Genomic DNA, 22498 nt, shown 5'->3' on the forward strand with positions numbered 1-22498 from the left:
AATAAATGTGACCTTTAATTTTAAATCCAACTCCTGTTGTCCGTGTGTTTATTTTTAGATAAGTTTTTAGTTGTGTTAAGACTGAAAGGTATAGTGTACATATAGTGTTCACTCTAGCTCCGGCGGCAGGCGGCATCCGAAAAAGGGGCGTGGTCATGAAAAGGGGGCGTGTCTATAAGATGCGCCCGGCGTCTATTCTCCGGCGGTGACCGGGTCACCGCACATTTCTCCACCCGCGGGACACTGCGTCCCGCGGGTGAAGACGGCACCCGCAGGCTGTGAGGGCAGGGCGCTTTTTGCCCTCCTCCTTGTGCTTTTTATAGTCTAAATGCACACTAGGCCTTCCTCCACTGTACTGATCTGCTGCCTTCATTTACAGTAAAGTTTCTATTACTATCTACACCAGTGGTCAGGGAACAGGGGTAAATTACCCCACATGGGGTAAAAATGTAATTCTTGAGGATAATGGACCGACAGCTGGGTGGACATGACGTCTTGACGTCTCTCCCATAGTTCCGAGGAGCAGCCGGGTGGACAGGATGGCGGCAGATGCAGGAGCGGGGATTAAGGTAAGTGGTTTTTTTTGTACAAGCGGCACTACAGGGGCATTATATGGGGGCACTACTACAGGGGCACTATATGGGGGCATTACTACAGGGGCATTATATGGGGGCACTACTACAGGGGCACTATATGGGGGCATTACTACAGGGGTATTAAATGGGGCACTATTACAGGGGCACTATATGGGGGCACTACTACAGGGGCATTATATGGGAGCACTACTACAGGGGCATTATATGGGGGCACTATTACAGGGGCATAACTATGAGGGCACTACTGCAGGGGCATAACTATGGGGGCACTACTACAGGGGTATAACTATGGGGGCACTACTACAGGGACATTATATGGGGGCACTACTACAGGGGCATAACTATGGCGCACTACTACAGGGGCATTATATGGGGGCACTACTATATGATTTCCTTCCTTTCAAATCAAGGGGGTAACGTCGGCGTATCTAAATATATTTTGGGGTAAAAGGTAAAAAAGTTCTCTGACTCCTGATCTACACTGTGTATACAAAGTGATTGAACACGCCCACGCAAGCGAAATGCATACCATTGCACACGAGTTACAAATGAACACTTAGTAGGAAGCCCCATGCATTTGCATTTCTACAGAAACAACGAATGTTTTTATCAGGACGAGCAGGGCTATATTTCTGCCAGAATGGTCCTGAACGCCATTCCGGGATACATTAGGACTTTTAAATTCCCCTCCCAGGGAGAAGCCTGGGGAGGAGAAGCAGGTGGGCAGAGTTGTGGCGGGGCTGGCCAGGTCGCGTCATTAAGGCCAGACCTCTAGCGGGAATTCACCTTGAACGCCGGATATTTAAATAGGGGACGGGGCTAAATGACGTGTTTCTCATAGCATCACATCATTAGGCCCCGTCCCCAATGCACGGACCCGCCGATCCCCGGTAATATTCTTCCCACTTCACTAGGAAGTGGGTAGAATGCGGGAGAAGTGCCTACCCTTCCGGGGGTCGGGGGGTTACCCGAAAAATCGGGAGCTTCCCACCACTTCCGGGAGGGTAGGCAAGTATGCGGGGTTAGAGACGTTCATGTGACAAACTACGTCATACTGCGTTCCAGGAAGTTGAACCTCATGATGTTTTATTTTTCCTGCATGCTGCATAGTAAAGTGCAGATTGTGCCGGGGGAACTGACAGCAGTGTGACTGCCTCGGGCAGCGGCCATCCTGCGGCATCTGGCTTGCTGATAGTACCCTGAGCAGCCTGCCAGATGCAGTAAGATGGCCACCACACGATGGGGGCCAAACGGCAGGGGCGAATTGGACCACCGGGAGGCGCTCGGCCGGCTGAAGCTCCCCCCTGGGGCTTACACAGCCCCCCCACACCCCTTTTCTAGAAAATTTGCACTGAGGATGACAATGCATCCTGTCATATTCCATGGCGATGTTGGTCTGGTATACAGAAAATTCGGTAAACCTGGATGGACTGGCCAGCTCAGAGTCCAGACCTTAACTAAGGGACAAATTGGAGCGACGGGTGCGTTCTAGGCTGACTCAACCTTCTTCAGTGTCACAATAATCAGGGCCGGATTATAGGGAGTGCGACAGGGGTGGTCATCCCGGGGCCCCCACACATAGAGGGCCCCCCCCTCTCTGTCCCCGGCCCCAAGCTTAACTTTTTTTTTTTTACCGGAGCCGCCTGCCGCGGCCCGAGATTAAGCCCCACCCCCCTGGCATTTGGCTCCGCCCCTTCTGCTGCTGCTGGCCAATTGCCTTTCCCTGCCTCTGAAGTAAGCAGTAAGTAATGTATATATGTATATGTGTACTGTGTACTGTACTGTGTATATATGTATATGTGTACTGTGTCTTTATATGTGTGTCTATGTCTGTGTGTTTATGTCCTGTGTGTCTATGTCTTGTGTGTCTATATATATATATATATATATATATATGCATTGGTGAAAATGACTGGTGACGCAGGCCACAACTCAGAAGGTGCTGAAAAGTTTTACACATCATCAACTTTAAAATGAGAAAACACGTAAAATGTCATCTCACCTGCCGACAATCCTGATTTCCCCAAGACAATCCAGAATTTGGCAGGCAAAAATAGCATAGCATTCTGGAAAATGAGCAGTGTGGGCAGAAGAGAAGCTTGCCATACTTTGCACCTATTTGTCAATGGGGAGTGTTGGGAGGAACGTATGGTAATATAGAAAGTTAGTTGGCAAGGGCATGCAAATGATTGTTAGAGACAGATGTCTATACAATAATGCAGCAACTAGTAAAGTTTGCAGAAGCTACAAGGAGATTCAGGCACTTACGCCTACCCACACCCATGCATTGTGGAGGGATATAGGGCTCTATTTATTAACATTATTTTTACACCCTTTTCATATTATTTTAGTTCCCAATTATCACATATTTTTAGTAAGCAGATTGCATTTCCCATAATTGTAATGGGAAATGTGATCTGGCCAGAGTTACTAAAAATAAATTGTGAAAAAATACCAGTGAAGCCCTGTGATAATAACGCCACCTGGAGATGGCGTTATCCAGGGTTTCCCCGACTCCTGCTCTGCTCTAACAGGCAGAGCAGACAGGCACACACGCAGGGGGGTTTGCGAGTACCTAAACCCCCCCTGGTCGCCGATTTATCACAGCTGACCAGTGCTTGAAGTGCATTCACTTCGGCGGCTGGCACTATCTATCACTGTCCCCTACAAATTTGGCCACTGGCGCCGGTTGCACGAGACAATCACATTTAGCGGGCCGGCAGCCAATTAGGCGGCTGCGTGGCCGTCCCTAATTGGCTGTCGGTCCGTGTGGCCAGCACCATATTCAAAATACTACCAGGGACCCAGATGGGAAGGGAGCGCGGCTCAGCGGCCATGATGTGTGTAACTGTGTACAAACGGAGGAGGGAAGGGGGCTGTGTGTGCACATATGGAGGAGGGAAGGGGACTGTGGGCCTGATTCAGACCCGCTCGCAGGCGCTATGTGTATGGGAGTAAATGATGATCAACAATTTACTCCTAAATGCCAGAAAACAGATGAAAATGGACGTCAGACAAGTTTGTTAAATGTTTGCTCAAAACAATTTGTTCAAACAACAGTTTTTAGTCCATTTTCCGGCGTTTGGGAGCAAATTGCTGATTGTCATTTGCTTTCGTCCCTTACCAGATTTTCATTCCAACCTATCAACTAGTTGGATGGTTGGATGTAAGTTGGTCTAGTGTGTGGCCAGCTTTAGAGTATAGTGCCACCAGCCCTGGATGGTAAAGCCTAGTGTTGGTTAATGGAAATTTGGGGGACCCTACATTCTTTTTCCCTGTTTTTTTCCACTACCGGCCTTAGTTTAAAAGTCCTCGCTTGTTTTGCTATTAAAAGCATTGAGCTCTTTCGGGCTTAAACACGCCAGGAAGTGGCAGCTTTTACAAGCTGTACTAAAGATGTTGCCTACAGCAACCAATCATATTCTAGCTATTATCTTCTAGAAGGTGCTATTTAAATGTTAAATAGAATCTGATTGGTTGCTATGGGCAACATCTCCACTTCTAAAAACTCTCACTTTAGTAAATTTACCCCCTAGTGTTTGTTGTGAATTAAGGGTGAAGTGGATGCATTTTTTCCAATTAAACAAAACCATATAGAGAATTCTGCATAGATCCTTGGGTGCAGCACTTTTAAAGCATTTGGTTTTTGCGCACGGATGTATGCAAGGGAAGGGGTTTGCATAAACTCGCAGACAGGTGATCGTGAATAGACGTTGCTTCGGGGGGCTTTTGCTTGCAACTCAGAATCAGCCCATGTGTGTTTTATATGTGATATTCTCAGGAATAGTTAATAATAACATTATATTACTAATTAAGTATTCATGAGTTAAACGGAAGATGTAGAGTTACAAGAGGAAAGTTTAGCACACACCCCTATTTATTTCTGCACCCTTATATTATGTACTGCACAGAGGCTCATCACCTAATAACCCTGCGCCCATGATCCCCACTTTTTTTGCCAACTCCTGAAGTCTCGGTTATTATCTCACTCTCTCCTCTGTGCTGCATTAGGAAAATGTGACCAGCTGTGCTGTTGTTTCTTCTTGTGACCTCATTTCCATGCCACTATAACTCTGTACAGCATAAGCCTTCCCTCAGGTGCACACTTTATTTAGTTAATCATACAGGTTTACTTAAAAGATTTGCACTTTCTAGTGAGTGTTGGTGGCGAGTGTTAATTACATGTCTCCGGCTACTCGTAAGTCCAACAGATGTAGCATCTATGCTTCTCCTATATAGGGGTCTATATAACAGACGGTGATTACTCCCTCCTGCCTTTTGGCTGGAGAGAGAGATTATTACTGCTCCTCCTAATCTACCCAGAGCTAAACAGCAGATAGCTCACTGATTTATCCACTGTTACCTCTACTTTTGCTGTTCAACATCGTCTTTCAAAATATTTATGAAGTAGTGAAAATCTCTGTTTTCTGACTGTGTATGTACAAGCTGGCAGCGCTTGCGCTATATAGGGCGTTCTGTATCACTGGTACAAGCTGCCTGAGTCACTTAAACATGTCTACTTTCAAAGCGCCTATCTGTTATTATTATTATTATTATTATTATTTATTTATATGGTGCCACAAGTGTTCCGCAGCGCCTTACAAAGTACATAATCAAATAGGTTGACCAGTGACTTACAGTACAATACAATACAGGACATGGATGATATACATTGCTACATTCGCGACCATAACACCCAGATAAACAGCAGAGCAAAGCGACCCCTAGGTGCCCTAGTGGGGAGTAAGAAGTAGATGAAAGTAGAGAACAGAGAAGCACAAGAGGGTAGAGGACCCTGCTCATAAGAGCTTACATTCTAAAGGGGAGTAGCAGACAAACAGGTGTGACACAGATTGGGTAGGCAGGAAGGAAGGAGTATGTAGCAACAAGTTAAGATCAGAGCTGGAAGGCTTTGATGAAATATTGGATCTTGAGAGCCCGTTTGAAGGATTGTAGAGAGGTGGAGAGTCTGATGGGAAGAGGGAGAGAGTTCCAAAGGTGGGGAGCAGCACGGGCAAAATGTTGAAGGCGGGAATGGGAGGAAGTAATCAATTGGCATGAGAGGCGGTGTGTATTTGTTGAACGAAGAGGGCGGACAGGAGAGTGAAGATGAGGTCCAAGATGTACATGGGTGAGGGCTTTGTAAGTGAGTGTGAGAACCTTAAATTGGGTTCTGAAAGGGAAGGGGAGCCAGTGAAGAGCTTGTAGGACAGGGATAGACGCAGAGCGTTTGGAGAGGAAGATGAGCCGAGCAGCAGCATTGAGGACAGACTGGAGAGATGAGAGAAGGGAGTTGGGGAGGCCAGATAGGATGAGGTTACAGTAGTCCAATCTGGAGATGACCAATGAGTGTATGAGGGTTTTAGTGGCATCCTGGGTGACAAAGGGTGGATTTTGTATGTCCTCCTGTGTTTCCATGAGTTTCCTCAGGGTATTCTGGTTTCCTCCCACAAGCCAATAACATTTAGGTAGGTTATTTGTCCGTTGCCAAATAATAACTCTTAATATTTTCTGCAATAGGACAACATTTTGCATTTTCAGGAAGCAAAACCATTTTACAGATGAGGCAGCCATTTTGGGCACACCACAATGGTTACAGTGGGCCTGAGTCACATGTAATGCAATCACAATTGTATCCGCTTCCAGCAATGGGAAGTCTAGTCTATGCGACTGCACCACCCCCAGCCCTCCATCTGCGAGAGCCGCCATCATCACTAGTCACGCGGCCACCACGTACACATACTCAGCACTTGGTGCAGGATCCGACTGAAAATGGCATGACCTGTGCATGCGCTCAGCTCAGAACAGGTGGCAATCCTGTCTACACACCCACAACATGCCCTATGTCATGTTTCTGCTATGTGCAAAAATGTCCCGTTGCCGCCAAATTGCCAACCAGTAATGCCCATTCAGCCGTCAGTGAGAAGCAATTAAGATGTGCCTGACTCAGACTCGCCTGTAGATGGTTTAGCTGAGTATGTAGGCTGTGATGCATGGGTAGTATTCTAAAAATCGTGAGGTGCTGCCGCATTCTGTATTGCAGGCTACACAGTATTAGGCCCAGTGTGTTTATACAAAATATGAATTACAAAGTCAGAGAGAATCATCAGTTCCGCGGCTTGTGCATCCTACCCATGAAAGTACCAGTGCCATAAAAGTCCGTTTTATAGGCGTAATGTGCTTCTAACAGAACTTCAAATCCCTGCAAGGAGCACGTGATGCATTAATGTACTCCCATTTACCTGTTCTCTGTAATAACAATACCTGCTGAGCTGCTACACTGAATGGAAGTGTTGTAATATCACACGCTAATGCATTTCTCTAAAGAGCTCTCGTTCCTGAAAAAGGAAAAAAGAGAAATCCTTACACCTCCTCAGCGGGACAGAAAGCCAAATTTCCCCCTTTCCCTCTGTAGAAGGAGAAGGTCGCCGGCTGCCAGAATAATAAAAACTCTGCATGTGACTTGGCAATGTGGCTTCTTTCTATACGCTGCCAGGGCTCGGAGAACCTCAGCTCCCCAACCACGGCACGCAGGCTAACAGTGTTCCCAAATCTGAAACTCAAATCAGTTTACCGCATATTTCTGCAGTTTCACCCCCTGCTAATATTTAAATATTTTTAAGTGAATGCATTATTTACACACAGTGGGGCTGACGCAGAGCCTAACGCATCTCCGTTTATTATGCTTTACAAGTGTCCTTTTGCACTGCACAGTCTCCTGGGGAGGCAATCGGGAAGCCGACTGGCTAAATACCGGCAGCCGGCTTCCCGACTGCCATTTCCCGGCAAGGGTGAAATGCAGGGCGTCTAGATGTAGACGCCTGCATTTCCCCGATCGTAGGGATGCCGGGCGCCGCGGGGGGGATGGTTAGGTTTCGCAATTCGCGCTATAACTCCTCATTGTGGCATTTTGAGTCAGGGAGTTTCCCTGACTTTGGAGACAGCAGCTCACCCTCCCGAATTCTGCCCAATTCCTAGTGAACATGATGGTATGATTTTTAGTAAATTGTATCATCATGACCTGGCCACCCCTGTAGAATTCACATGATTGCACTGCGGGAGACGGGATCCTAATGACACAGAGGCCACCCGCATTCCACCTCCGGGAACTCAGGGATAAAGTAGCTAAGTATGAAAATAAGTAATGCTTTAATATTTTAAAATAAGTTATATTTTAGCATCCTATTTAATAATATTTGGACTTTTGTCTCTATGGGCTCTATTTACTACAATCCGCATATTGAATGCGGATTGTAGTGTGATATTACCGAGTGAATTCGCATTGCGAATTCAGGCAATATCACAGGGATTTACTATAAATCCCTTGCAGGGACAGAGCTTGCGATAAAGCTCTGTCCCTGCGGATCCCATCCGCACTCTAGTCGCGGTATTTTCGGAAAAATATTACACTTACCTGCATCCTCCTGGCCTCCGGTGATCTTCTCCGGGCTTCCCGGTCAGGTGATCTCCCATACTGCACTGAGGCCCGATCACCTGATGACCGGGCAGCAGTGCACTGTGGGAGACCAGCTGACCGGAGAGGAGCCATCACCGGAGGGGCAAGTGCGTGCCTTGAATACCAGAGAAGGATCCTTTGATAAAAATTTGCAAGGCTCAGGGGCATATTAAGAGTCTACTAGAGCCCAGTGTCTACTGCTACGCTCAGTGTGCTACCGGTTGCCAGGTAGAGAGGAGAGGGCCCTGGATGGAGACTGCACACAGGCCACCTCCTCTCTGTCACAGCGCGCCAGACACTGGCACGCACTTACTGGGTGCTACAGCGCTTGTCAGCAGCAGGGCAGCACCCGCCGCTCTGTCATCCGGCTTCCGCCCCCAGTATCCAGCATCAGAGTACAGGCAGCCGCGGCTCCCCTGGGGGCGCGCCCGGCAACCAGTGAGAATTTAAAGGGCCAAACACATCATCAGGTGTCGTCACAGGAGACGACAAATTTAATCCCTGTCTGTTTAAGGAAGTCCCTGGGAGCACGAATGTAGGCTCCCAAACCTTACTCCAACATTACTGTTCATGCATCTACTGCTCGTTGCTGACCTTGGCTTTGTTCGTGACCCGACTTTGTCTTGTCCCTGGTGTTTGGCATTCTAGTTTGACCCTTGGCTATCCTCCTTGACCTGCTTACGTCTGCTCCCTAGTACTGTCTGCCTTTTTGGTTTTGTACGCTGTACATCTTCATTGTACTCTACTCCTGTTCCGTGAACGCCAGCACATGTATTAGGGAACCTAGTCTGAGGGCCACGAACTGCGAGTGGGACACAGCTAAGTCCAAACCTCCTTTAGACTCCGCGCCTCAAAGCTAGGTCTCATCAATAAGGGGCAGCATCCATTCTCTATCCATGAGTTGTGACACTCTCTACCCGGCGGTTGGCAGCGCATTGAGCGCAGCAGTAGACTGTGGGCACTAGTGGACTCTAGTGCTATGCCAGAGTCTACTGCGCATGTGCAGGTCACCAGGGACATGGTGCGGCAGCCATTTTCCTGGCAAATTCCCTACACCGCACACCCTGCACCCATTATAGATATGCCACTGCATAGGCTACAATAGCTTACTACCATTGGGGTAAAAGTCTGAATATTATTAAATTGTCCCCTAAAACATTAATTGTTTTATGATATTAGAATTAAAAAAATTAGTTATTTTCATACTTACTGTACCTACTTAGAAAATGGAGCCAAGCTCGGAAAAAGCTAAGTGAGCCTATGGGGACTGCATTTGTGTTCGAAAAGACGTTGACTGGAGCAGGCGGTGCCCCTTTGGTAAATTATCCTGAGGTTTTTGGAAGATTTACCACATATCCTATGTGGCTTAGTAAATAAGCACCTTACTATTGTAAAAGAAGTAATGTTTTAATATCATAAAATAACAAGCAATGTTTAGCAATGACTGGCAATGCATTGTGACATATCTGTATCACAGTGGAGGTGTTATACAATTTATGTGAACAGTTTAAAAAAAAAGACAAATAACTTGGAGTTAACTAATAGAGATTTGATATGTGAAATATAGTTGAGTTACAGCAATACTGTAAAAAAAATGTTTTCAGAATATTTATGAATACTTTGTAGAATGTTTGCCACAAAATATGAATTACAAGACACTTATCGGTATGCAATCGTATTTAAAAGATAGATAAGAGATAGATAGATAGATAGATAGATAGATATTAGATAGATAGATACTGTATATACTGTATATTATTCCTTTCTTCTACGGAACATGTGAAAACAGACTTGTCAGCAGTTTGAGCAGAACCCCTTCCTTCCTATACACCCATACATGTGTTACTCTTTATGCCAGCTATAAGACACTAATGATCTGTTAGATGTGAAGTTTGTGTGCTGGAACAATAATGGGATCTTTTTCGGCATGTTCTTCCACTTATTTCAGACCCAGTAAAGTAAACTAATAAACAGGAATCCAACTACTGCAATAAAACCCCAAAACGGTTTGGCTTTTGTCAGCTTCATTTGGCAAGGGGGAGCATTCCACGGCAAATCTCCGGCCCTCTCTATCTGCTGGTTTTGAAAGACTTTCACTGGCGGATTCCAACTGCTTGAGTACATCACATACCCCAGCTGCTGTTAATTTAGCTGAGGGCAGCTACACTGAAAAACAGCAAAACCGGAAGCACCTGTGACCAATGTGTTGGACTTGTCCAAAAACAAGTCCGATATAAATACTTATGTATATGAGAGCACAAACATGTATTTATCTTAGGAACATTTAATATGTAGATTAGTACAGGTGCTTGAAATTAGAATATGTCATTCGGTCAACCAATAATGCATACTTCATTTACAATATATTCTAACACAACAGACAACGGTGCCAAATAGATTCAAATATGTTTTGTGAATCAATGTCTTCTCTAACTCTGGGACACGACAGGAAGCCCGAACGACAATATTTTTGTTATATAGTCATTCTGTGATTTGAATTGAACCCAGTAACAAATGATGAACAATTTTTTTATTATATTTATTATAATGAAAGGGCCAAGGAACAGTTGCGTTCTCAGTAATGACTATTGGTAGAAACACAATGGCAGCAAAAACATACAGGGGTCTATTTACTAAGCCAGTGTTGGCTAACCTTGACACTCCAGCTGTTGTGGAACTATATATCCCAGCATGCCCTGCCACAGTTTTAGCATGCCCTAATAGCAAAACTGTAGCAGTGCATGCTGGGTTATGTAGTTCCATAACAGCTGGAGTGTCAAGGTTAGCCAACACTGTACTAAGCAGTGTTAGGAGACAGAGTGAAAAGTGATAAGAAAGTGATAAGGTGCCAGCCAATCAGCTCCCAACTGTCATCTCACAGGCTGTGTTTGAAAATTGACAGTTGGGAGCTGATTGCCTGGCACCTTATCACTTTCTTATCACTTTTCACTCTGTCTCCTAACACTGCTTAGTAAATAGACCCCTAAGTCACTATAGAATTCCGCAGATGCCAGTTATCTTCAGAGGGGGCAGTTCAGGTAACAGCCATGGAGGCAAAGTAGAAGCAGCCACAACACGTCGCCTCCACTGTTATTGCCCCCCAACATTTTCCATTTGTAGAGGTTTGCAGGAGAATAATTAAAATGTATAATTTTATTAGGAAATGTATTCAGGTGTCGGTGTCACTTTTAAGCTGGGTACACACCCATACCGATATCGGATGATTGGGCCAGCGATTGTATAGGTGTGCATGCAGGACCTTTGCAGGACCTTTAGCTGATAAACGGCTTATAACACTCCTGCGTCAGGATCCCGAGGTTGCATCTTATGTGTTGTTTAATATTATTGGCCCGAGGTGTGTACCCAGGTTTACCTTTGTCAGCTCTACAGGGTATTCAGCTAAACCAGAAGTAGAGTGTATTAATCACAGATCACAAAATCTGACATTAATTATCTGTTATCATAGCTATTTTCAGCTGTAGCAGATGGATTAATGGAGAAATATACCATTACAATCATCTAATGAGGGGTACCAGGTATATGTCTTCAAGTATACTCAGATATGTGCTAGTGTTTTAGGATACAATATAATACAGTATAATAATGTGCTTCATGCTGTGCTGCAGACAGATGATCTGTGATGAAGCCCACATTGTGTATAGCGTCACCTTGAGTGACACTGACTATGATTCCTGCAGGTCCTTTGCCTGGAATTAAATCCTCAGAACTCAGTAACGCTCCCATTGTTGTTTTTATAGACAAAGGTCCCTATTTAGACTCATAAAACAGACTTATTGGGGTGAAAGTGTGTCATAATGTTTAGGAGCCCCAGAAGGCCTGTGAAAAGTTACCATAAAGTATTTTAAACATAAAACTCAGTTTCTCAGAAACACAAAAGGAAATCTCCCTATAGACTTTAATATCTGCTGTTGTTGAGGCTCTCTCTAAAGGAGGGCGTATAATATAGAAATGTAAAGACCACATTGGTGCACAAATCTGCGTGGAATCTGATTGTTATAGACCCAGGACAATCTGGACAGATTTCTGTGGAGTAAAATGGAACAGTATATTGATTGAAAGCAGATCGCTGTGTTCAGAAACCACAAACATTATCAAAGTTACCAGCACTGGCATATTCTATATGTGGAAGATTTATGAAAATGACTTGACGTTGCCTATGGCAACCAATCAGAAGTTTGCTTTAATTTTTTGACGGCAGTAGTAAGACTGTTGTTGAATGTGACTCGTTGCTCCGAGCAACCCCATTGCATTTCGCCAGCTTTGAAAAATAGATACATAGGTATGGAGAGATTCAGAGACTGCCAATGCGATTTTAGAAATCGGTGCCAACTGTGTCATATTGAAAAGAGGAATCATAGTTGTATGTTATTGTGAGTAAGCTCATGACAATTTGGGACACTAGCTCTCTGGAGGCTCTGTCACTCTCTCATACTGTATATAATTGTTGTTACACCTCCACCTGACAGATTTGTGCGATGAGTATTTAGGGGAGCATGTGGGACCCCATAGGAAGTAGTCTACTCTTCATATCACACTTGTTCTTCTGAAGTGGGCAGGGATAGAATGCCACAACTCATGCCATTAGGCCTGCCACCGCTGTGATACACCATCATGACCCCATCATCTGCTGCCACTAATACATATCGACCTTCTCCTGAGTTTCACATATTTCTACTGCTCTCTCAAGAGAGCAGGCCAGCCTCAAGGATCACGCTTCCCTTTCACAGTAAAGTGGCTGGTCCGTAGACTTAATGACACGATTTGCTGTGAATCACAGTGCTGTGGCCTGACCGCTTGCTGCCCCATGTCACAAGTTCCGGCAATGAGCAGTGGGACCATGGCTGTAATGAAGTGATTTGCGGTGCCAAGCCCCCCCCCACATCTTCCTGGTGTATTTATCAAAATGATAGGATCAGGGTTTTAAACCATGTAATCCAAAAAGTACATTGCAATTTGCACATTCCAATCCTTAAAAAAATGGGATGTGTCTAGCTTTGCAGGTTTGCAAATATAAAATATAATTTTTTTTATGACCGCAGACTAATAAATAGGTCCCATAATTTGTTACAATTTATTTTTATTTATTTATTTTTGTTTTCATTAGCAGAAATGAAAACCCGGGGCATGCATAATTCCCTCCTACCAGCCTCATCTAGATTTTAATAATAAATTATGGTGTCAGGTGATTGTCTATTGACGCTAATAAACACATTATTAAAACAAAATATTTTAATAATAACTAGGGAATCTCTGCGGCATTCTCCTTAGTTATGGAGGATATTATGGATATTAGTTACTGAGGATATTATGGAGATAATGAGTCTGTAATTTGAGGGGTTTTGTCATAAAGAGATCTGCTAAATATGGTGTAACAACCGCATTGGGCAATGAAACCTTTCCATTGTGACAGCAGTCTGAAAAATGGTCGTTTATCTCCTCTAACAAGAAGTATAGGGTACCACAGTTCACATATTGCATGTCCATAGGACCCAAAGAATAGTATTGTGGCGAACATGTCATGTCCAATGCAATCGGCATATCAGTTGAACTTGTTATATGTTGCTTAAGATCTTTGAACTGCGTGCTCTGGTCGATCTGTAAGGGTTCCACCTCGTTGACATCCCAAAAGCCGACCTCTGGGCATGTTTGGTGTAAACATTTTGAGATGAAGTGAATAATGACTTAACAGAGCAGTCAGTGATTAAGGTCCTCGCTACATGCCCTGATATATGTGGCTGCAAATAACTGTCACAGTTTCCAGACTTCCCAGCAGGTCAAATGTTCCAGGTCACCCAGCACGTGCACAGGGAGTTCACCAACTGTCACATTTTCCAGAGCACAATGGTGCATCGTTTTACCACATAACTCCAAAACAAAACAACCACTTACAACACCAATATTTGTCTGCAAATCTAGGGATCAAGAACCTTAATTTGGTATATGATGTTCCCTACTCAGACAACGGCATCATAAAAATATGTCACTCATAAGAGTCGTCCTTCTGCTATTAATATATAGATACTGTAATTGAAAACACCTTAATTTCTTAACAAAGTTGTTTCTGCAGAAACTTTTTTTGCGTTTACCCTTCAGATATTTCCTCTGTTGCTCTTTACTGAACAGATTCACAAGTTTACTTTTAAAGGCCCTACATCTCCGGCTGTTAAAAAAAGCAAAGTCCATAAAGTGTCCATGTGTCTGATACAATCACAACCTATAATTACAGTGTTTCAGACAGGCTGTCCATTTACATGAACTTGCAGTTAAAGTTTTTAAATTGAAGCACTAAGTTGTCACACAGGAACATTTTTACCAATTGATGTCATCGTTACTGTCTTGCGCTGCTCTCACCAAGTGTGTAATGTAAATAAACCTCTCACTCATCCCAATTCTAAAACTCTTTGTGTATGTGTGAAGTGGGAGCTGTCTGCGCTAAGCATTACGTTTATATGAACATGGCCTACCAACCATGACTCTTTTCTTGCTAATTGTTACCATTAAGATTCCTGCGCTGTGTGTACTGCACTCAGTGTTTAAGTTGGAGACTCTAAGCTTTCTAGACTTAAAGGTCTATAAACTGGGTTCAGTCCTTGCTCGGCCCAGAGCGTGCATGGCTGTCTAGCGCACTGTGTTTACACAATCTTTGTTTCTCTAATTTAATTGGGATCTGTCTAGCAGATTTTCAAAATCCCCAGACTCTTAAGATAGAAAGTATTTTTATTCTTTTATAAAAATGTGTATTTAATTTTTGTAAATACTGCAAAAAAATTAAATTTAATGACTTTCTACATTTTTTAAATGACTCCTCGCAAGTTTTCTATGACGGGTGTAATAAATTTTACAAAGAAATCAAACAACGGGTAATGTTTTTGAAGCCTGGAATATACTTGAAAACGAATAGCAAATGTTCCTTAGAACATTGAGTACATTTTTATGTATTAATTTGTTGTGCTGATTTTTGTGGTATCATGCACATATTTATATATGAACTAAGGGCCTGATTCAGAGCCGCTCGTAAGCGGCCGCTCGTTCGCTCTGAGCGATGTTCGCACAACTGCGCATGCGTATGGGTCGTAATGCGCATGCGCAAACCAGTCATTGCGGTCGGAAATCGAGCGCTCGCAAAACAGCGAGGGGCTGCTAATTTGATTGACAGAATGTACCGTTTGTGGGTGGTAACAGGGGAAGATGCTTGAAAACGGGGGAGTGGAGATCCGAACGCAGGCGTGCCTAACGGTAAAAAGGGCGTTTAATGGGAGTGCATAATTAGTAAAGGAGCATCATCGACCACGTCACTTGGTTGTCTTTTAGCCTGAACTGCTCGCAGTGATTGCGGTAGGCAAAACCTACCACAAGCACTGCGAGCAGTTCAGATGCCTTTCGATGTACCCGATTAATCAAATAAATACCGGAGATGACGTGTGATGCGAACGGCAAAGGGGCGTCTTTACAAAATAGCGAGCACATTTTTAGTTCGCTCAGACATAGAGGCGTCAACAAACCGCAGTGAGCGAGCACACAATTTAAATAGCCAGCCCCTTTTTTTGAACGACCGTCCGCATATAGCGTCCGGGTCTGAATCAGGCCCCATATACAAAGGATGACATGAAGACACGGCTTCCTGCGTACACTAAACTTTCCAGGTCTTTAGCTAGAAAACATTGTGGACAAATGTCACTACATTTTCAAATATGGAATGTAGATATACAAATTATGCTGGCCATAGACTGCACAATAGTGTAGCCGAGCAGCAGACATGGACAAGGGTATAAGAGACTGCATGATAAGCAGATAGCATTCATGCATTGCAAGGTGTATGGAGGATATCTGAATTCACTGCCTGGAGTCAGCTAAACGACTGTCAGGAGGCTTAGACAAGTTTGACAACCAAACTGAATGGTCTTGAATGGTATTCAGAAAAGGGAGTAGCTGCTTGATCTGTTGGAAACTTACCCCAGAGTACCAATTTCTGGGATTTGTCCCACTGCTATGTTCACGGATCTGTCCGTCACACAGTCTGAAAGTTGGGAGGTACAGTACGTCATTGCTGCTTCGCACAAGGCATTAGGAGTGTTTTTAGAGGAAGGGAAGATGATTAAGGGAGGTGAATAGGATCTCGTCCCGATCTCCATGTAGAGTCCTGTCTGAAATTGGGAGGGATGTTATCTTGCTTGATGTAGGCAAGGCTACAAGCATCTGAAAAATGGCTGTGCATGCTGGGGTCCCTGCCTTGGAAAAGTGCAAGCAATGCTAGCCTATGAGCGCTCATGAACAGGAGGTGGGTTAGACAGGTATAAAGTACTCAGAACCCACCCTCTCTGGGTGCTTGGGTCTGCTAGAAAGGTGAAGCCACGTCCCCAAGATGGCGTGGCCATGCCCTGCTTCATGGTGGCCTGCACCAGCTACAAAGGGACCCAATATTGAAGCAAGACATGGCCATCCCGAAAGGTTTGACCATGGACCCCCGCTAAGCACCAGGGCCTGATAGATCACCCTGCTAATGACAGTCACATTTTGAGTATAAGATGCAGACTTAACCTTCATTTTTCTTTAATCTAAGAAGACCGATTTATGGTTGTCAACCAGTAATTGGAACTGCATCCTCATAGGAGAACAGGCAATGGGTTTATTAGTAATAGTTTAGAGCTCGTACCTTAAGTTGGAGAATCAACCCCCATTGTAGAGAATATAGCAGTCCAAAAAAGTTTCCAAAAAATATGATTCTGGCTCTGGCTAGACAGTGACCATGTGGTATCAGCCAGGAAAAGGCGATTGCGCTATCCTGTCTACTGCAATAATCTAGTTTTTCTTCTTCACACACATGTAATTGATTATCTTCAGGGAGAAATAAACGTAAGACCAGAGTGGGGCTGAATTGTCAGTCTGAGTGTTAGACATGAGTCTAAGCAGTGGGTGTTAATACCTTGATCTAAGACTTAGTGAGAAACAGCCTGAAAGTGGAATTCTAAACAGAATCACGGCAGGTATGAATTAGTCATGGGATTAAAGGTGCGCAGAGCATAAGCTATTAATGTAAGGCTTTTGAATCATGCTTGTGATTTTTTTATTATTATAAGTGGCAAGAAAGACTGATTTGTGTCATATAAATACGGTAAGGTGAAGTGTTGAAACCCTGACATATGTCATATAATACATTTCATATTTTCTACCCTTGCTAACGTAGACTACCACATGGGTAATTGTGTAAGAAGAACAAGTAATACATTTACAGACCAGCTCTCAGTGCTTGCATCTGGTAGGCAGACTTTGGACAGAGAACATAATCAATAAATTTGTGCTGACGTCACAAAACTATTAGTTATTGACATGTATTACCCAAATAAGGCAATTACATTAATGCCTAAAACTTGCTAAAACTGGTATGTAGGAGCTAATTAAGATACATGGCTCAAAATTGCTCTTTGTTCCTTGGGTGTAATAAAAAATAGTTCTCAGAGCAAAATATAGAAAGACCCCAAACCCCTCAGCGCCACTCCCCAGCTATTCGGCATCACCTGCAGAATACCCTCACACAGACCTGCTCCATACATGTCCACCACATGTTTTTGGCACACCCTGTTGTGTGCCCACTTCAATGCAGGCCCATAGCCGGGCAAAAATATACCCTGTGCTGATTGTGATGTCATCATGTCACAAGTTCAGGGGCGGGATCACTGGGACCAATGAGAAGCTGAGCACTCGATGCTCCCTAGGATGCTCCGGGTGGCTCTGCAACGGCTTGTTGCAGAGACCAGGGACAAGTTCAGGGCCCAGAGCATCCTTAGGATGATCCAGATGGGTGGCTCTTTACTGCATACCAAATACAGGTGCTACGGTAGCAACGGTCCCATCTAGGCCGGCCCTGTGCAATGGCACCACTCACCCACCCATAGTTTTGGCACTGCTGAAGTGGGCCACAACATTCTGGGGGTGAGATTACACCCTCAGGCAGTCCCCTGCATCTGTTCCATATTTAGATTTAACACAGGTACTTGAATTATACATTATTTTAATCCCAGTAGATGCAAAATGAAATGGCTGCCAGAATACACTGATACAGATGGAGTAGACTTTATTTTATGTAACGTGCCTTGATCACCAGTTAGAACCATTTATAGGAATCATTATCTTGCTATTCTCATTAACATCAGTGGGTGCAGTTGAAATATCTGTGACAGGTGCAACACTCTGTACTACATAATATGCACATCAGTGTACTCCATCTGTACACAACCTTCTTAAATATATTTTTACAAGCACATATGTTTACCTGGGTCTTGGGCTTCTAATGCTACTTGACTTTTGTTTTGATTAAAAAAAAATACAGATGCAATAAACAAGTGTAATTTAGAAATCAGCACAAAAAGTAAAAACCCATACTTCTTTGTTTGAGTCTACCAGTCTGCTTTGCACATATCAGTATGCACGGTCATTTGTTTGAACTATTACCGGTAAAAAAAAAAATCTGCACTTAGTTTTGCATGTTTACCCATGAGCTAATCGTCACAAATTTAGCCTTTACAGCGTCATGTCATGGGGAATTCCGCTAACACCTCCCGTCCTTAAAAATCCAGGCGCTTCTAAAACTGAGTGCATTTGCAAAAGTGTAACCACACAATGCTAAAAGTGAATGTTTGCCCTGCTGGTTTGTACAAATACTCTACATACTTGGCTTCTGCTTGTCACAGACGAAGGATTTTGAGGCTGTGTTCCTGGGCTGGGTCTTGAACCTGACTTGTTAAACTTGGCTGTTCTTTGGAATAGACTGGGTTTAAAGAAGTTCCTATGCATGGAAGAACTAAAATCGTAAGGAAGCTATGAACAAGTGTAGAAGGCAGCTGAAGGTAGATTGAAGTTCAGGTCGCTGCTAATGCAGCTATGAAGACGAATGGAGACTGATGACAGCACAGGTTGCTCGGAGCGGCTAAGGAGCCGAATGGTGACTGAAGGCAGCACGGGTTGCTTGGAGCGGCTAAGGAGCTGAATGGTGACTGATGGCAGCGCGGACTGCTTGGAGCGGCTAAGGAGCCGTAAGGAGAATGGTGGTAGCACGGGAGCTACTTGATGTGGCTGGGAAGTCGTATGGTGAATGGTGGTAGCACGGGGCTACTTGATGCGGCTGGGAAGCCATATGGAGTATGGTGGTAGTAAGGGAGCTACTTGATGTGGCTGGGAAGCCGGATGGAGAATGGTGGTAGCACGGGAGCTACTTGATGCGGCTGGGAAGCCATATGGAGAATGATGGTAGCACGGGGGCTACTTGCGGCTGGGAAGCCGTGTGGAGAATGGTGGTAGCACGGTAGCTACTTGATGCGGCTGGGAAGCCGTATGCAGAATGGTGGTAGCACAGGGGCTACTTGATGCAGCTGGGAAGCCGTGTGGAGAATGGTGGTAGCACAGGAGCTACTTGATGTGGCTGGGAAGCCGTATGGCGGATAGTGGTAGCACGGGAGCTACTTGATGCGGCTGGGAAGCCGTATGGAGAATGGTGGTAGCACGGGGCTACTTGATGCGGCTGGGAAGCCGTATGGAGTATGGTGCACTGGAAAGTAGGAAATAGTCTAGGAGCACAGTGGGGAGACTCTCTTTAAACCACTAAAGGACTTGTAGCACTGGATATCCATTACTGCAACAGGAATCCTTTTAAAGAAGCTGTAGGATGCTGATTGGCCGAGAACTGGGTAGGAATTACTTTATTGGAGGAGACAGTGTCACATGGGTGAATCCAAGATGGCCGCGCCCATGGAACAGAGCACTGCAGCAGACGCCGTGGGAGACGCCGGACCTGAGGCTGCAGACAGGATGTGGGAGCCAGTGGGGAGCAGGAAAGGTGAGTACCCGTGACGAGGCAGGCAGGAGGGAACCCACAGTAGCTGATCGCCGGGAGTCCACTGCACCTCGCTGTAGCGTCCTGACAGGTAAGTGACAGGGTCTGGTTCTGGGGTCTCGAGTGTAGCTTGTGACACTGCTGGTGTATATGCACATTTGTTCCCAACTTTCTCCACATGCAGGAGTCCAGGAGCCTGTTAACCACTATTAAAAGCAACTTACCGCAGCAAACCAATATGGGCACTATGTTTTATGGTTTATTGTGTCTATATGGTGTAAACAGTGAAATGGATATGTCAAAGAGATTTATTGTCTTATTTTATTTGTTTTCAGCACAAACACAGCTGATGAGCTGGGGACAGATGTCCCTTCATTGAGGTACTTTGACCACATGCCCTCCACATCATCTTTCCCTGAAGATTCAGATGATGACCTGCTGCCACCCCACCTCCTTCTACCGGACAGTATTAGCCAGCTGGAAGAATTTGGGAAACAGAACAACTGGCACCGGAAATACCACCGAAACCAGCGTAGGCGGCAGTTTAATGACCTCTGGGTCCGCTTGGATGACAGGTTTGTAAATATTATGTGTTCCTTTAACATGAAATGTCTGCAAAATTCTAGTACAGGTTGAGTCTCCCATATCCAAAATGCTTGGGACCAGGGGTATTTTGGATAACGGAATATTCCGTATTTTGGAATAATTGCATATCATATTGAAATATCCTGGGAATAGGACCCAAATATACACACAAAATGCATTTGTGTGTTATATACACCTTATACACACAGCCTGCAGGTAATTTTATACAATATATTCAATAATTTTGTGGCTCAAACAAAGTTTGTGTACAGAAATGAAATTCATTTATGTTTCATATACACCTTATACACAGCCTGTAGGTAATTTTATACAATATTTTTAATAATTTGTGCCTTAGACAAAGTTTGTGTACATTGAACCATCATAAATCAAAGGTTTCATTATTTCAGTCAAGCCAAAAAATTTCCGTATTTTGGAATATTCCGTATTACGGAATATTTGGATATGGGAGACTCAACCTGTATAAGTAAACATTGGAACTCTGTGTAGCCCATAGCAGATCCCATTATTTAGAGTTTTGGAATGCAGATGTACTTTTATTTTAGGAATTTATACAAAGGTAGAGATAAATTGTTCATCTTTAATGTAAACTGTAAAAGCTTCATTGGTAAAGAGATCAATAATACTATGGCATGATGTAAGACATCATTGGTAGGAAGAATGATGGTACTGTACTATGACATGCTGTGAGTCATCATTGGTATACAGAATGATGGTACTGTACTATGACATGCTGTGAGGCATCATTGGAATGAAGAATGATGGTACTATGACATGCTGTGAGACATCATTGGAATTAAGAGTGATGGTACTGTACTATGACATGCTGTGAGACATCATTGGTAGAAAGAATGATGGTAATATACTATGACATGCTATGAGTCATCATTGGTAGGAAGAATGATGGTACTGCACTATGACATGCTATGAGTCATCATTGGTATACAGAATGATGGTACTGTACTATGACATGCTCTGAGACATCATTAGTATAAAGAATGATGGTACTGTACTATGACATGCTGTGAGACATCATTGGTATAAAGAATGATGGTAATATACTATGACATGCTGTGAGACATCATTGGTATAAAGAATGATGGTACTATGACATGCTGTGAGACATTATTGGTATAAAGAATGATGGTACTATGACATGCTGTGAGACATCATTGGTATTAAAAATGATGGTATTGTACTATGATATGCTGTGAGACATCATTGGTATTAAGAATGATGGTACTGTACTATGACATGCTGTGAGACATCATTGGTAGAAAGAATGATGGTAATATACTATGACATACTGTGAGACATCATTGGTATGAAGAATGATGGTACTATGACATGCTGTGAGACATCATTGGTAGGAAGAATGATGGTAATATACTATGACATGCTGTGAGACATCATTGGTAGGAAGAATGATGGTACTGTACTATGACATGCTGTGAGAAATCATTGGTAGAAAGAATGATGGTAATATACTATGACATACTGTGAGACATCATTGGTATGAAGAATGATGGTACTATGACATGCTGTGAGACATCATTGGTAGAAAGAATGATGGTACTGTACTATGACATGCTGTGAGACATCATTGGTATAATTTTGATGATACTATGACATACTGTGAGACATCATTGGTATAAAGAATGATGGTACTATGACATGCTGTGAGACATTATTGGTAGAAAGTATGATGGTAATATACTATGACATACTGTGAGACATCATTGGTATAAAGAGTGATGGTACTATGACATGCTGTGAGACATCATTGGTATAAAGAATGATGGTACTGTGACATGCTGTGAGACATTATTGGTATAAAGAATGATGGTACAATGACATGCTGTGAGACATCATTGGTATTAAGAATGATGGTACTGTACTATGACATGCTGTGAGACATCATTGGTAGAAAGAATGATGGTACTATGACATGCTGTGAGACATCATTGGTATTAAGAATGATGGTAATATACT

At 43.7% G+C, this 22498-nt stretch overlaps 1 protein-coding gene across 1 annotated transcript in view; it reads left to right on the forward strand.

Moving 5' to 3' along the window:
* The window catches only part of TRABD2B (TraB domain containing 2B), a 363603-nt gene that overhangs the window by 299740 nt on the left and 41365 nt on the right, over nucleotides 1–22498 (forward strand). Inside the window, exon 6 of the mRNA XM_088479349.1 lies at nucleotides 20236–20475. Coding sequence (XP_088335475.1) covers nucleotides 20236–20475 — 240 coding nt within the window. The remainder of the gene's footprint in view (nucleotides 1–20235; nucleotides 20476–22498) is intronic.

The sequence above is a fragment of the Taudactylus pleione genome, unplaced genomic scaffold, assembly GCF_031769625.1.
Source record: "Taudactylus pleione unplaced genomic scaffold, aTauple2 ptg000230l, whole genome shotgun sequence".
NCBI lineage: Eukaryota > Metazoa > Chordata > Amphibia > Anura > Myobatrachidae > Taudactylus > Taudactylus pleione.